At 31.8% G+C, this 18,345-nt stretch overlaps 1 protein-coding gene across 1 annotated transcript; it reads left to right on the top strand.

The window, feature by feature from the left end:
• The first annotated feature begins 1,385 nt into the window (after nt 1-1,385).
• LOC128997192 (cathepsin E-like) lies at nt 1,386-15,120 on the top strand. Its single transcript, XM_054422789.1, has 9 exons — nt 1,386-1,511; nt 2,576-2,624; nt 5,972-6,113; nt 7,315-7,439; nt 8,473-8,678; nt 10,257-10,391; nt 13,507-13,678; nt 14,293-14,397; nt 14,952-15,120. Exons 1-9 carry the CDS (start codon nt 1,435-1,437, stop codon nt 15,087-15,089), a joined length of 1,149 nt encoding a protein of 382 aa, XP_054278764.1. The 5' UTR covers nt 1,386-1,434; the 3' UTR covers nt 15,090-15,120.
• Nucleotides 15,121-18,345: the final 3,225 nt, after the last annotated feature.

Genomic DNA, 18,345 nt, shown 5'->3' with positions numbered 1-18,345 from the left:
TTTCAACCACAAGACAGCTGCTTACAATAGTTTCGTTCACAGACTATTATCCATACCCCTTACCACAGAAAACTACAACAATGAAATAAACATTTTGAAGCACATTGCCGTTGCCAATGGATATGAAAGCTCTCTCATTGATAAACTTATCAGAAAACAGAAAAATAAAACAAAAGAGATTCTAGAACCCAGAAACAAAAAGTATGTATGTGCTGAATTTGGAGTAGTACTCAATAACACCTTGAGAAAAGAAATGGCAAAGAACGATGTACACGTTGCATACAAAACATCTAACAAATTATCTACTATGCTTAAAGAAAAAAATAAAACACATTCTGATAAAGTAAACAGCACAGGTATTTACAAAATGACATGTAACGATTGCCCGAGCTTTTAAATCGGCCAAACTGCTCGCTCTTTCGCTACTAGGTTTAAAGAACACCTACCCAAAAAGAACTCGAAATCAGCATTCGCCAACCACATAATTAACGCAAACCACAACTACACGGACATACATAGTAATCTAGAAATTATGCATTTATGTACTAAAGGTAGATACATGGACACAATAGAGGAGTTCGAAATATACAAGGCATCCAAAGAACACCCTGACCATATATTGAACGAACAAATTTCATTCAGATCTAATATCATCTACAATACTGCCATTCATTTAAACCAAAACAAAACTGGTCCTGATAAAGGAGTTGGGGGGGAGGGGTAACAGCTGATGCTTGGACACACGACAGCAGTCATGACGCAACATCCATCGGCGCCTGTCTCGTGTGTTCGTTACTTGGCCAAGTTCGTAAATTCGTGTTTTTTAAATGTTTTTCGTGTGTTGTGTGTATATAGACATATTTATTTCGACAAGTTCATCTATGAATGAATGCTGTTTTATCTAACGTTCTGCCAACAACCTGATGATGTACCCTAGTGGTATGAAACAGCTGTAGTTGTACTAACTACACACGGATCGTTCGACGCAAAAAGGTAAAATAAACCATTTTTATATTGCAATTTACGATCCAGAGGCTAACCCATCATGAAAAAAAAAAAAAAAAAAAAATAGGGTCAACATAATAACACACGAGGAAGATAATTATTCGCAAACCCTTCCAAGAAACTAAATCCACTCAAAGGTAATAAAAATTGACCAAGAATGTAAAAGTAATACTAAAAGAACAAAAGGGATATGGAAAGCAAAAAAGTAAAAGAAAAACTAAATATGCAATTAGAGTAAAATTGCTGAGTCTTTGTTTACCAAGTTTCAAATTCTACATAACGTACATAAAACGTCATTCAATACTCATCCATTTAATATGGAACACCTGTGTACACATTCGTTCGTGGAGTTTTTAGTTAGAGGTGAATACTATCAAGGTTTGAGTTTAACATTGGATCTCTGTTGGTTTTTGTGATTTCATTTTTTAAATGAAAATGTTTGTTTGCACTTCATTTACACAAAATATTGTAACAGTTTTGTGGATGCTGTCTAGTTTGGACCTCGGGTAATTCTATCTATTTAGTTTTAAACTCCTATTCTTTATTTAAACATAATGATGTTCATCTTACCAAAGAAATTGTTAGAAAGAATGATCCAAGATAGTTTACATTGGTAGACATGCTTGTGGTATGCTCTAGTATACTGCTTTCTCGATAATTTTTTTAGTGGCAGAATTTTAAAATCTCATCTATAGATACTACATAAGCAGCTGGGTAACAAAGTATTTAAAATGCTCATCTAGTATATACTACATAAAGAGTTGTGTAGCAGAGTATTTAAAATGCTCATCTAGTAGATACTTCATAAAGAGTTGGGTAGCAGATTAGTTAAATGCTCATCTAGTATATACTGTACTACATAAAGAGTTGGGTAGCAGAGTATTTAAAATGCTCATCTAGTAGATACTTCATAAAGAGTTGGGTAGCAGATTATTTAAATGCTCATCTAGTATATACTACATAAAGAGTTGGGTAGCAGAGTATTTAAAATGCTCATCTAGTATATACTACATAAAGAGTTGAGTAAGAGAGTAAAAAAATGCTCATCTCAGTCAGAAGGTAGCATATTCGACCCGAAAAAGTATATATGATTTCTCTTGGTTTAAAAATGGACCTAACAGTCTTTAATCAGAAGCTTTTTAATACATAGCCATTACTTAACAAAGCTAATTATGATCAGCAAAAAAAAATTATTATGTTGTGATTAACGGATAAGGTTTAAGTCTGGCGAGTGAATGGGCACAGTATAGAGCACATAGCTTCAGTCCCTGATGTTTTGAGTCCAAACCCTGATAATCACCAATTGATGTTCTGTAGTGTTTTAGATTTGTATTTATGTGGTAACGCAGTAACGCCCATCTAGGCGTAGCCTGAATGTAATCAATGGAAAAAGGTTCTGAGCTAGAGCTTACCGTCCTATGATGTGAAGGAGGGACACAAAAACAATTGTCTAATTTAGCAAACTGACTTGTTAAATTTACGCTTTTCAGTACTTTGAAAACTAAAAGACCATGTAACTTTTACGTTATGGTTAAGGTCAATATAAAATCTAATTTTAATCTTTCCACAGAGTGGCTGGGATAAGCATAATTGAAGTTCCCTTGACTAAAATAAGAAGCGTAAGTAATAATACAGTTTTTTAATTCACACTAATCGAAATCGTCGTACATGCGATATCAATATCAATTCGCTTATTATGTCGAATTTGGGTAAAAGTTAATCAGCTGGTTGGAGTGATAGTGTTTGAATACCACTCAGGTTTAAATATGTATCCAATAGTCAATGATATAATAGAAACCTATTGTTGCTATTAGCAATGTGTGAATGAAATTACCTAATTGGTGGGAGGCCATAATAAGCTGTAGGTTGACCTACAGTTTAGAATAGAGAAAATAATCGGTCTCTGAGGCGAAAACATCTTTCTCTTAATTAGAGAGCTCACTCTATTAACAGATGTACAGTAATTTTATTTTATAACTATGTAACATCTGATCATAGGGCTTTCACAGAATATTCTATCATATCTTGATTGTAAACGTGACTTAAACGAATGAAGTATTTAAAGGGATTTATTTCAATGAAATAGTAACTGTTAACACTTTTAGTAGTGTTTTTCTTAAATAATATTCATAATCTAAGATTATATACAAGTTACATTGTGCATCATTCCTGCTTCTATTGCTTTTATAATATATAACTAGTTATTATTGGACAGTTTGTGCTAGGCTTCATTCGGTGTATAATTAACTTAATATAGCTGTGATCTTCTTATATTCATTAATGTTGAAAAGTTAAAACAGTTAATGGCTTAAATTCTAATACCTTTTTCAACATAGAGTCATCATGTGTAAAAGAATTGAAGCGTATTCAAGCCCTACATTGTAATGTAGGATATTTATTGTTGCTTTTAGTACCTAATGTAAGAGGATACAGGCTAAAAAAAGTCAACATGGCTAACTTATCCTCATTTTGGGTCATTTACGAAAACAAATCGTGATATTTCAGCTATTCGTCATTCGATCTTCTTGAATCTGGCTTAGTTTGTTAGGAAAATTCAAATGCTAAATAAAATTGTGCGTGACATTATTTCACAAAACTATTCTTTTTTTAGTAATTTTAGCAAGAAAAACTCCATAAAAATATTTTTTACCTACAGTTACCTGACAAAGTAGGCTTCCTTGCACTGATTGTAGCACGCAAAGTAGCTAATTGCTGAATTTACTTACTTTTCCAGCACTCTTTCCTTCAGTATTCCAACCAAACAAAACAAAAATGTGCGCTTTTATTAGGCGAAAATAAGTTTAGTGTTTAGTGTTTGAAAAAAACTAATTGTGTTATAAGCCTTTTAGTAACTGCAGGAAAAATATAATATGTAACGTGAGTGCAAGTGCCTTTGCTGCACTCGAGAAACTTTCCACACTCGCCTTTGGCTCGTAAGTAAACATTCCTCTCATAAGCAGCAAAGTGTCCCTTCGCACACTAGTTACTAAAATTGGTAATTTTATTTTAATTATCTTTTTTTACAAATAGTTTATTTATATTGTAAATTGAATACCCAATTTCATAAAGATATCTGTAATATTTATAGAGATACACATTTTAAATACCAAACAACCAAATAAATTACAGATATTTCTTTAACCAGGCAAAAATTTATATAGTTCTTTATTTTCAATCGATTTGACCCATAAAACAATTTTTCGTAGCTTGAGTATACGTGCGTGTTCGTTTGTATTTAAACTAGTAGTGTTTTGGCCACTGGTGTCACCAACATAAAAAATTATATTGGTCCCGGGCCTAGTTCTCACCATACAGTACGTAGCTTCTTTCTTATAGGAGAAATCCTCTAAAAGAGTAGAATGGCTGCTACCACTTCCAGGAAAGTCTCGTTTGTTCCACTAAAACGCAATTTCGTGCATAATGGCACCACTACTCGTCTAACTCAGTTATAACCTACTCTGTGTGGAAAACTAATTCTATTTAGGATCCTGACTGAATTACGTTTAAATAGGATTTGCTAAAAGCTATGTTCTTGTTTGTGATTTAGTCAGAACTAAAAATCACTAATATTACACTTACAGCTATTACAGAGCGTTTATTTGATAGCAAAATAATGCTCTATTGGATGACATTGTGGGTTTTAAATCCAGCCTGTCACAAAGGGCTATTAACTGTTCGTAAATACCATGGATATTACAACAGAACCATTAAACAGGGCGGGAAAAGGTCCTGGGGCAGTTAAACATTCCAAAAAGTAATCAAGATAGAATAATAAAATCATAACAATTTTACACATCATTCAATGACAAGCTACACCTTCAGGAGGGCGGCCCGCTAGGAGTCAGAAGAAACTCTTAAATGTAAGTATAGATATATATGTACATTAAATCAAAGGCATTTACTAGTAAAATACAATGCCGCAAATTTAAACTCAAACGGACAACCAACAGTCTTTTTAAGATTTCTAGAATCTGCCATTTTGAAAGTGCTGTAAATTTTTACTCAGATGTTCATTTGAGCTTGGATTTGCGACATTGTATTCTAATAAAAAAATGCCTTTAATTTGATGTGTATATCACACTATGCTTACGTCTAAGATTTTCTTCTGACTCCTAGTGGGCCGTCTCCCTAAAGAGATAGTTTATCGTTGAATAATGTGTTAACATGATTTTAGTACCCAGTAACTGTGTACAAAGTTTTGAAGCTTTAAATATATTTAATATCTTTTTTTAAATATAGGCTAAGTGTCCCTGTACTTTTTTACCAACGTCTAAAAAAAACTAATCATGCCACTCGCCTGATATTAAACATGTTTGTATTGTTATAAAAATAGAAAAGTCAAAAAACTTTGAAACCATATAATATTAATGCTAATATTGAAAGATATGGGTCAGTGACGTCATTTGTATACAATGCAGAATGTTTTTGTAATAATTTCCGTGGCAATTATCAGTGTCGTGGTGGTTCGGAACCCACCTTATACCGTGGTTTCATATAGAGAACTTTATAAATATATATTTTTCAGTTAATGAGAACTTTATTCGTACCAAACCCCTTTCAACACTAAAACTTACTTAATATCCATTGCTCAACCTATATTGCTTGATAACCAGTCTCTAAGGTATATCAGGATACAGTCCATATAATTGCTCAAAAACATGTTGTTTCAACGAGTTAGGTATTTCATAAAAAAATATGTAGCCTATTAATAGAAAATTGTAACATTATTATTTCATGTTTTAGTTTAGGAGTCTTATTTGTTATTTAATGAGGGTTAATAATACATTTCCTTCAACTGTCATCATAAAATCTACTTAATATCTATACTTTATAAAAAATAAACTGTCAATTTAGATTGTTTCATGTCTCTTCGCTTCTTACATAAAAAGGCAATATTTAAAATTTTAGTTTTCGGACCATACACGATTATTTTTATTTATTCATGGATTTTATTATTGCTCCATAGAACTACTACGGGTACATTAAAGTAGGAACTCCTCTAGAGGAAGGTGGTGAAGACCAGATTTTCCGAGTTAACTTTGACACTGGTTCCCAGCATTTGTGGTTAATAACAACGGAAGGTTGTAAGAATCCGGACTGTAAGGGAGGTAGGTACATTCAACTTGTTTTGAAATTATTATTTTCCTGCCTAAAATAATTAAACCATTTATATGTATAGTTTCCTTGAATTGGTTTGCACCAACGAAATCGGCTTGATCGATTTGATGTTTGTAATTTGCCTCTAGAAATTCATAATTTAAAACTAATGACATTAATATCCTCTGTAAACAGTAATAATTTGACTAATTGGTGTTACAATGGTAATTTAAATAGAAAACACGCGTTTTCGGCCATTATACTTGACAAAAGTAATAAAATAAAATCCTATTACTGTACGACCTTTTTGGTTTGCCAAGTATGTTGCTTTTTTGTTTTGTCCTATGCATGGTGAGTTTCAGGCACATTTTTAAATTGATACCCGACATACATATGTATTTCTTTATTTCCTTTCATTCAGATGATTTAGGCTAAATGAAGATATTGAAATTGGGTTGAAAATTAAATTTTTTATTGAGAAACTGTAATTAATAATGTATTATGAAATGTGGCGTTTTCCTAATGACATTAATGTAAATTATTTTAATGAAAATGAATTATCTTATGTCTTTTGTCTTTTAGCTGAACACAACTAACTTTCAATCTTTTTGTGGTAAAGGTTTTAATCTTTGCAAACAATTTGAGGTATCTTTGAGATAGTGGTCCCTCGCACTTTTTTTTAATTGTTGTAGTCCTCCAAAAAAAGGCCTACTTCAAATATGTTTATAGATGGTAATTTATTATAAAAGAAATATTAATAACATGTTGTAATAGTGAAGTTCTCACGGTTCGTAATTTGCTTTTAACGATATTTTTACCATGGCCAAGAATAAGTGGGCACTAACAAGATAAGGGTCTCATTATTGGAACAAAATTTTTCCTCAAATTTTGGATAAAGTGTCGACTAAGAAGCTAATTCATTCTATGAATCTCTGTTTTGTCCTTACCACGCAGTTGTAATTTTAGGAAAAGGACAAGTTTAAGTCATATTTTAAGAAAACAAAAGTAATATTTGCATTATTTAATGGGAATTGAGAGAACATTTTCAAACGAACAGTTGAAGAAAGTAGCTCTAACTTTTTATTTCAAAATACATTAATACAACACAAGTTTAAAGCAGCTTCTTATTTAGCTTCGAGTTTTGGCAGTAGCTCAGCTAAGACATTTGAAAATCTTTTATTTTGCGAGCGATTAATTTCAAATTATTTTCAGAGAAATTCACCCCTTACGATCGAACTAAAAGCAAAACGTATACAAAAGTTGATGTTCGTCCGTTTTCCTTGAGCTACAGTGATGGGACGAAAGTCAATGGCCATTTAGGTTCTGACGTTTTAAAGGTAAGTGCGTAATGATTATGTAATACCCCCAGCCGGATAAACCATGCAGAGTGAGTGAATTTCAATTTGTCTAATTGAATTAATGCTAAAATATTTCCATAAACAAGACATATTTATCTCACATTTAAATAATATTAGGATGTAACAAGTACGTAGGTTTGCTGCAATAGCATAATATTTTTGTCAAACGTTTCTTGGCCTGGGTTTGAGCCCAAGATTTGAAGGTGGGACCAAAACAGGCTTAAGCTAGGATCCTATGTGACGATTGGAGCTTGAAGTATTATGTTAAATGGTTTAAGTTAAAAGCTAACGTCCTAGACATAAAATGTAGTGGATTTCCTTTTCGGACGTCGTATTTGCACTCCTTGTTGATTGACACAAATGACTAGTTTGGTGACGGAGAAGCGCGTTTTGAAATCTGATCGTCAAATTTCTAAAATGCATGTAGCCAGAAATAATGAACCCTTAACTTTGAATTTTAGCTTCATTGTGCATCACGTTTCCAGCCAAATTAAATAAAACAAGGCCGTCTATAGATGTGATAATGGTGCAACCAGACACCAAAAAGATTATCAATGGTTGTTGTCAATTTGTGTAAATTAATGCACTTTGAAATTGCATTTAATCATAATTTAAAGAAGAAAAGCAAAAAGGAGAATAATAATTGTATTCAATCCCACCTAATTTTGTTACCATTGTTACCATTTTGTAACCTTGTCCATTAACTCAATACCACTATATAAGTTGTAGGTAACAATGGGTTATCTTTGGTTTGGGTTATGTCTCGGTTATAGCCCAACTCAACCTAAAATAGCCTAACGATAAGTTAAGTAGGATTTGTATGTACTGTAACTATAACATTTCAACCTGAAAAAACAAAGTACATGACAAAAAAGTCCAACAATAGTGTTTTCTTTACTAATACATAGTTTATTGATATAAATACTCTTAAAAAATTCAATTTCAATTAAATATAATCTTTAAAGCTAGGAGTAAAAAGGTTGTAAAACATTTCGATTTTTTTACCATTTAGATAGGTGTGGAAGGCAAAAGAGCTGAATTCACTCAGGTCATCGGACTCGCCAGCTCAGCCAAAGGTGTTTTCAGAGATTACGACGGGATATTTGGACTTGGACTTTTGACGGAATCTCTTTTCCCAGGCGAGGAATCTCCAGACCCTCCTATGTATACGATGAATAAATTATACGACATTGGGGAGTTTAGTATTTATTTTTCCAGGTAAGTAGGTTGCACCTTGAGTCGAAAATAATTTAATATCCGTTATTGTTCAAAGATTACAGGAACACTAAAATTTGAACTTTGAATTATCCTGGCGTGGGGAAAATCACGTGATTTTGATTAATATTATGCAAACATTTATGTTAAAAAAAAGTCCGTAGATACTTTTTTCCTAGTTATCATACAGATGTATTCATTCTTGTGTAATAAACTCTCCTGATTTCAAAGCTAATTTAAATGGTGAGAAAGAAATGGTTGAATGTACAGTTCTTCGTAATACAATTTCCTACAAAGCTGAAAACAATCTTTAACATTATATTTACCCTTGCTTTTGTTTCCTGAGTTCTCGTAGGTAAAATGTTTGTGTAATTCAATGCAATTCTCCAACTTGTTTGGCATCTTCAGGGATCTTTTTATACATTTCCTTATCACCAGCACTGCAGACTATATTTACAAAAAATGTGTTTACATAGGCGGTCACTAGTATCACGGTCTGGTCTATTGGACGGTGGCGAAATGCATAGGTAGGCACAAACATCTTACCTACAAGAACTCAGACAACAACAAAAGTATACAGGGTGAATAAAAAGTCAAGACCCCTCCCTCTAATATCTTTCTAAGTAAATATACAGAGATATCCTTTTGGTGATCGTGCAATCTTTGCAGGAAGTTTTATTTTATGACTTTCAAATTTTTGAGTGCCCCCCAAAAAACCCGTATTTTGGGGTCAACTCAAAAGTTTTAAATGTAAACCTCCTTCAAGTGACGATTAATTTTGAATTGTTTACAACAACCTAAGGAATGGTGAAAACCAGAGATCGCTAGGTTTCTCTTCTTTTTCCAAAATAGTAGCCAATATTACCATTGCATTAATATGTTCTTATCTTTTTAATGTGAAGACTGGGCGAGGCTAATATTTGACGGACTACCATTTTGGATAGAGAAGAGATAGCGAATTCTTGTTTCCACCATTCTTGAAATATTTGTAAACATTTCGTAATGAGGTTTGACTTGAAGGGGGTTAAACTAAAAAATGAGTCCCTCCAAAATCCCTCATTTTTGGGAGACACTCAACATTTTCTAAATCATAAAATGCTTCATGCTAAGTTTGCGCGACCACCAAAAGGATATATGTGTACGTTAACTTTCTTTGCAGAACACTTTTTAATAATCCGCTTACTGAGTTTCATGGAATTTGTATTTTAAAAAAGCCGCAATTTTTGTACTGTTCAAGAGTTTTTATTCATATTTTGCACAAGAATAGCGGTCAATAAGATCAACATCTTTACAGAATTTCAACGCTGTAGCTCAAAACGTTGAGAAGTTTGATGAATTGAGATCGGACACATGTTGTATTACATTTTTGTTTTCTATTGTCATGCTAAATAATGTGACAAAGTTTGTTCATATGTTTGCAAGACACTCTGTATAATACTCAATCATAGTAGTTATTTGAGTCAAAAGATCATCTAAATACCAGAATTTAGTAAGAAACGCTGATTTAAAGAAGGCGTGTGTATTTATTTGTCCATTTAGAGTGTAGCTCTCTATTCTTGATTTTTAATTCCATTCTTTAAGGATTTTCAATGGTGACGGTGCTGGGAAAATATTGTTTGGGGGTTATGACACGGAACTAGCCATGGAACCTATGCATTGGCATAACGTCGTGAGCTTTGATGGCGATTACCACGGATACAATATCCGTTTGAAAAAGTAAGTTTACATTATTTTACTTTTTGAGAAACTTTATACCAACGTTAGATTTCATGATGTTAAAAATTATTTACTAAATAAATGTACTAATTGTTTAGAACCGGGGACCACATCAAAGTTGTGTTAGATATCATTTTGCCATTGTGTATTAAATGTTTAAAAATTAGTTGGTGTGTTTATTTTTGAACGAAACCATTTAAGAAGGCTTGCAACACGTTTATATAGTACAAAATGGTATGTCATAGCTCAAGTGTTCACCGGAAATCGTTCCCCTTTTAAAAATATTTATAATTAATTAGTGATTTTTAAATTAGTTTGATATTGTATGTTAATTGATTTTCAATTCACTAGCTACTACTACTGTATATAACTAAAATACGATTTTGAAAATTTTTTCCCTAATAAACATAAGCTTTGAGGATCGAATTTAAAAATTTTCGAACAAATAAAATCTTTAGATTCACAGTTATAGGGCCTATTAGTTAAATAATACCGAAACACGATCCACAGCTATTATAAAAACAATGCTTATCCCTAAAAACAGGATGAGGCAATGAAAGCGCCCCAATTTATAAATAGTAAAAATTCAATAATATTTACCCTATAAAATAACACATCAAAACACAGCGTATCTTTAACAAAATCCTTTAAGTGACGTCCTTGTTCTACTTGACATTTCTTTTCAGTCACATGAAAATGTCATTGAATACTCCTTCCAACATTTCTTCAGAAATCACTTTATTTTCTAGGAAATTCAAGAAAATATCTAGGGCAACTTTGAAAAATTTAAATTTTAAGTAGCTTATAGGAAGAACCCTCAAAGAAAGCAAACAGCCAACGTAAAGCTTTCAACAACGAAAGCATTCTGGCATTCTCTTTGGACTTTGAGTTACTGCAACTCACATGCTTTCAACATTTGCTGGTGTACAAAGAGTTTTGCGGTACCCACCGATTATTTTTATGGTTTAAGCTGTTATCCTAAATAATTTTACCCAGTTCCCTATTGTTTTTCAATTTTGAACAGTGCCATATTGACCAAGTATGGAACGTGGTCCAAACAATATCTGGGTGTTTGCACAAGAATCACTATTTTAAAAATCGGTTCCTACATCAAAATCTCAGTTTTACAAGCCTCAGGCACAATGTTTACTAAAATGGCATAGTTTGATTTATGTTATAACTAGCTGTTGTACCCGTGCTTTGCAACGGGAAGAGGACACAAAATAGAAACATTTTAATCTTTACATCTGTTGCATGTTGCATATAATAGTTACACATCTGTCAACGCTTTTAGAAACAATATTTAACTTTTATAGCCATAATAGAAACGTTGAAGTTATGACTTTTAAATCTGGTATGTAGTGGATACCACCATTTTGGTTTTGATTAATTTTAAATCTTGTGTTAGCTGATATGAGAAAAACTGACCAAATCTTCGAATAAAACTTTGACATACATGATTTACTTTCATGTCCCGTAGTTACGTATCTTTTAATTTATCATTGACGTTTTAAATTTCAATTTTGAAGTTGCAAAAGTACCTCCTAATTATTAAATTTAAATGAACATTTTTATAATTTCACTCTTCTTTATATTAAATCACAAATCCTTCCATCTTCAGTTTCTTCACTCACAATAAATCATTAGCAAAACTAAGTCAGCTGTTATAAACTTTAGAAATATTGCTGTGCCTTATTAATACAGTATTTTGAAATATTAAAGATACTATATCCATACGTACTATAGAAAATTTTAAACAAATAATTTAGCATTAAGGACAGCAGACAAAACTAATATGATTATCACAGCATCAAGGACTAAAAAATGTAATAGCAAATACAGTATATGTTTCATTGCATCTCTGATTCTACTCTACAAAAATATCAACAAACAACTTAATATACAAACCAGTTCTTTTAATCAGTTCCATCGTCCATTGCCTTTACATTTTCACACTTACCATTAAGTAAACATAGTAACGGATATGTCATTTGATTTAGAAACAAAAGAACACTGTGTACTGCTTAGTTTTATGATATTTCCTTGGTTTAAAATTAATCAGTGGTGTGGCAAAACACAAATAATAAATGTATCAAATAAAGTAAATGTGAACTGAAAGCTAGATAAAATAAGAGTATTTTGTATTACTATTGATAATTAAATATAGTTACACATATACAACAGATTTTAGGAAACAAAAATCAACGACGTACAATTTAGTTATTGATGATATTCTTTAGTTTGATTAAAGCATAGGTTTAGCAAAACACAATAACTCAATTTACCTAAATATACATATAAAAACAATGTGATGTGCAAGTTATGTTAAGTTAATCCAACACATGTTAAGCAGTTATAATTTATTTAAGTAGCCTCCAAATTCATACAAAACATCTATACATTGTAATTTTCATACTGTTTCTATGAAAACATATCAATAACATTATTTTCATAACTTAGACGCTTTAAAAAATCCAAAGCAGAGCCGGAGTTGATACAGCAACGGTTATAGAATCTTTTTTTCTATAATCATTGACAATAGTTTTTGAATAAATAATCCACGATAAAAGGTTAGATTAAAATAAACCTACCTCATAGTTATGGAAAATATTATATTTAATTTCTTTGTATCAGCTGTCTGAAATTGTGAAATATGCAGTTTAGCAGTTCTTCTTGTTTACATTTAAATGTCAAAGCAAATGTATACAAACATTGTTAGTGTTCTAATCGCAGCCATGGAGACCAATCAATATTTACTTTTAAAATGTTCACCTCAGTACATTTTAAGCCAAAGGGGCAAAGCCTACGGTCAGTATCGAAATGTGAATAATCCTATAATGGTCCTTGGTATGGTAGCTATGTTTTCGTAAAATTTAAGCCCAGTTGGTTCAGTAGTTTTTGTACCTATTAGTAACACACATACAGACAGACACCATTAGATTTTTATATAATAGTATAGATTACAGCCGTTCATTCATTGTTGCTTTACTTATAATGTGACAACGAAAGAAAATTGGGTAGCTCTCACGGCCTCACTCTACATGATTGTTTATTTTATGAAAACTATTAATTATCACATCCAAATACTGACCCTAACAACTATTCTCTTGTTTAGATTAATCGTAGAGACAGGGGGAGAAAAAAGAGAAATAGAATTTAAGAATATGCTGGCCTTACCGGACTCTGGCTGCAATGTAATAACTGGACCTTTCGAACAGTTTGACAAACTGAGGAACGAAATATACAGTCATGCAACCTTTGAATATTCCACCACAGATAAACGATCGGTGAGTATAATTAAAATAAACCTTTCATACAGTTCTCTGACAAAATGGCCTTCCTTGCACTGTTTATAGCACATTAAGTTAACAATTGCTTCATTTACTAACTTTTGCCGCACTCTTTTATGCCACACTCCAGTATTCCAACCAAACACACAAAACAGCGTGCTTTTATTAGGCACGTAATACGTGTACTACAAAACACGTGTACACGTGTGTGTGTGTTTACGTGTACTTGAAAATAAGTTGGCAATACTTAAAGATATTATGACTACGATCAGCTGGTGCAGGGTTTCCCATTTCGTTCAAGGTTTGGATTAACCCTAACCTAAAAACGTGTTGTTTAGTGTTTGAAATACTAATTACTTATGTGATTTATACACTATAATTACAAAAATACGTAAAATACACTATACTGTAGGAAAATATAGTGTGTAACATGAGTGCAAACAGCAAACAACCTTTGCTGCACTCGAAAAACTTTCATGTGCAGCAAAGTGCCACTTCCTACACTAGTTACACAGATAACTATTATCCTTAATCACTTTGACTCACAATCTTAGCCTTATTTTACGCGTGAAATGCCTAGTGTAGTCTTAATAATCGTACTTGTATTTCAGTTCAACTGCAAAGAAGATGTAAGTACGTTACCAAATATAGTTTTTGTCATGGATGACAAAGAATATAAAATGGAGCCCAGGGATTATATTTGGGTTTTCTCCTCAGTAAGTAAACTTTTCATTCGTAGTTATGTAGAATTATTCAAGATTAATTTTTAATAGTGCTTTAGTTTTAATTCTTTGTTAATACCTGGCTTTGGAAAATAATACACAACATATTTATACACTAAATTCAATTTGTTTATCGAATTAATTTTTCTTTAGTACAACTTTTAGTTGTTCTTAAATATAAGTTTGTTGTAAGATTAGAATTTGCTTTATTTATTCAGATACAGTATGCATACATTCTTACAAGCGTTATAATTGCTGTTGTAACCATGAACTGTAAATGAAAAACCTAAAATGCCTTTACGATCAGGTAACGGAGAGGGTAACTAATAGTCTTAGTGAACACCCCAAAACATGGTATAAAATTGGTACCAATTAATAGTCAAAATAAAATTCGTAAAAGGGTGAGAACCCCTTACGATATTAACATTACTTATCAGGGTACTAGATGGGGTACTACGGTCCTGATCCTAGGTGCTAGTTATGGATACTCAATCAAATGTGGGGGCTACCATTGTATACCAAATTTGTAAAATTATTTCTTGTTTCAGGGCAACCTTTGCTCAGTAGGTATCTACGGTATGGAAACAGACCATATTGTTTTGGGTCAGGTTTTCATGCAGGCATTTTATACACACTTCAACATAGAAGAAAAGAAAGTAGGATTTGCAAGAGCGAACCACAGTTAACAACTTTAAAATAAAACGTATCCTCTTATAATCCTAAAAATAGTTTTTATTTAAACAAATAAATAAATGATTAATTAAAAGTTGATAGAATAAGTAATGATACGAATGTGTATTATTTTTGAGCTTGTATTATACCTAAATTGAGGGGTTGAGAGGCCAAGGGAGATATGTGACTTTTTAAAAAATGTTGTCATGGTAACGGGTTTTGTTAAAAAAGGGTGGAATTTCAACAAATAATTCATTTATATCCCTTGGCCTCCAAACTAAACACCTAAGAGTTGGAAGCCAAGGGGTATAAGTGAATTTATTTTTATTTTTATTTTATTTTTTATGACTCTGAAAAAAATACAATGACATTTTTTAAAAAGTCACTTATCTCCCTTGGCCTCTCAACCCCTCAATTATACTTTCATGGTAATTAGAATATCAGTATGTTGATGTTAATAAAATTACATGGCTTTTCAACGATTCAAATTTGCACCCAGCTGACCTTTATTTAGGGGGTTTAACAGGGGTTTTTTTAAAGAATCAGCTGATCTATTTCAGTAGCGAACAAAGCTACACAATGCATCTTACTTCACGTAACTCTTGCTCATAATATTTTGTTTCAAAATACGCATAGTTGCGTTCCTACCTTAATTGTCAAAATGGCGTTCTGAATTAAAATTATGTGTTTCAGTTACATTGGTCCACGTGAGAACTATAACAAAATAACTAAACATGTTACTATTTTTAGCGAATTTCTAAATAGGGAATTAGCTAATACTGTAGGTTTCATAGTAAGACCTGGATCCTGGACCGATTTACTTTTTTTTTGTTTTTAGATTCCCAGAGGCCATAAACGGAATCCATCCGCGCTTCGTAATACAGTAAATAATTTTATGCTTTCAATGATGCTCATTTTATCAATGTAGAAACGTACTTTATAAACATACTAGCCTATTACTAGCCGTATTACTAGCCTTTATAAACATACTACTTACTGTATGGTAGCCATATTAGACCTACTCTGTTTTTCATATATACTTATGTGTCCGTTAGCACGATAACTCGAGCAAAAATCATCCGATTTCAATTAAACAAACGTGTAAGCTTACGATTATTCGAACGAGGTCGCGAACCAGCTTGATCGGACTATGGGAAATGCGGTTTATGGGGTGAAAATAGGTTTTTCCCGTTTAGGCCCTAAAAACGTAAAATTTCCTAATTTTTATTTCCAAGCATTTTGTAGAATTAAAAAAAGGAAAAAAATTAGTATATTGAGGCGTCGTCGTCGTATGCCTAACGGTTACGGAGAAAGTACAAAAAGTGCAAATTTAAAATTACCGCGTTTTTTTAGGAGATTAAATAAACTGTTAAACTTAGCTTGTTTATGTATATTTTTTTGTATTTGGGAATTTTGTTTATTTTATACAAAGCTATTCAAATTTCATTAAAACACAGATCATTGCATTCTCCCTAGCAGCAAACCTAAGTATTCTTAAAAATTAATGTTATCACAGTATTAATAGGAGATCCTATGACAATATTAGGGGAATATTTTAGTGAAATTCTAGCTAGGTTATTGGGAATTCACTTATGAGATAATTAACAGCTGGTGTTAGTGTTGCTAATGATTTTTTTGATTTATTGTGAGTAGGAAGGATTTGTGATTTCATTTGAAGAAGATTTACCTAAAATGAATTGTTCATTTAAATTAAAATAATTAGTAGTTTTTACACATCATAATTGATATTCGAAATGTCAGAAATAAAGAAAAAAGATAACTGTGTAAATAAGGGAGATAAAGGTAAATCATGTGTGTAAAAAAGGTTATTTAAAGTTTTTTCTCATATCAGCCTACACAAGATTTAAAATTATTTAATTAAAACCAAAATGGTGGTTTCCACTACTTACCAGATGTAAAGGCCACAAACGTTTCTATAAAGGCTATAAATGTTGGACTTTGTTTCTAAAAGCGTGGGCGAAAGTGTAACTATTTTATACAACAGATGTAAAAATGTTATAAAAATAAAAATGTTTCTATTTTGTGTCTTCTTCCCGTAGCAAAGCACGGGTACAACAGCTAGTATTTAATACATTTAAAATTATTAAGCATTACCCCCATATAAAAGCATAAAAACACATTTATTATTGCACATTATTAAGATTATCCTCTGAGACTTTTTTTTTAAACAGTCATAAAATTTAGAATTTAATAAATAACTGACGTATTGCTGTACTGTTAAAAAAAATACACAATACTGAAGACAATGAAGTACTGTGTATTCGGACTTTTAAAATAAATCAAAGTACTGGTGACCTTAATAAACCTCCATTCATTTTATGTTAAAGAAGAAAGGGTTTTGTATTCAAATAAATATAATTATTTTAGACAAGATTTATTTTAGTCTTAAGAAGTACATTATACGTTTACCTCCTTGATTTTACTATAAGAAGTAAAAATGTACAAATAATTTGTATTATGTTTCAATGACAAACCTAATTCACGATGATCAAGGCATATAAGAAATTAATTATGTTACATAAACAATTAAAAAAATAATTTAATGTTTGGTTAAACAAATTCCTATAGAAGTTTACAAAATCGTTGAAGGGTGAAACAAACAAAAGGAACTAACCATCAAAGAGACTGCGAAATTGAGCCATTTCGATAGCAAGAGTGTACAAACAAAAACAAAACCCATCACTGTAAATTGTCTCTATTGTATCGTGGCACAAGACAGATGACGTTTTATACATTTAGCTTTTCTTTTCGACTTTATAATAGACAGGTATTTGATGAAACTAACTAGACAGTCAATGAAAGAATTATTATTTATATCTAGTGGTGTGTTACTTATTTCTAAATTACTGGGTAGATATCAAATTGTCCACGTAACGGTACTTTTGGTTTGGTTTCAAATTATTTAAGTCAAGTCATATTATGGTATAAATAAACGCTTTTAAATCTATTTTTAGCAATTAAGCTAAAAGTATTATACAAGCTTTAAACAATTATCATTTATTTTATTTGACTTTTGTCTACAAATAATTTAAGGAACAAGCATTTTAAGAGGAATCCTTAACAATACGAAGCGCTAACTATTTATCCGTAGCCCTCCCAGCCACATGTCCTTTGCCACGAGGTGCTAAATATTATAAAAGTTGAGATCACTGATAACATTTTATGTCAGTCTGGAGTGGACTTTGTGGATCAACAAACTCCGGATATTAAGTGCTTTGTTCAATTTTCAGCAGAGTTTAATAAGCTCTG

Source organism: Macrosteles quadrilineatus, unplaced genomic scaffold (genome assembly GCF_028750875.1).
Source record: "Macrosteles quadrilineatus isolate MER2022 unplaced genomic scaffold, UCM_ALF_1.0 Scaffold_6__1_contigs__length_79288215, whole genome shotgun sequence".
In the NCBI taxonomy this organism is placed as follows: Eukaryota; Metazoa; Arthropoda; class Insecta; order Hemiptera; family Cicadellidae; genus Macrosteles; species Macrosteles quadrilineatus.
This window is presented reverse-complemented; position numbering and strand designations above follow the sequence as displayed.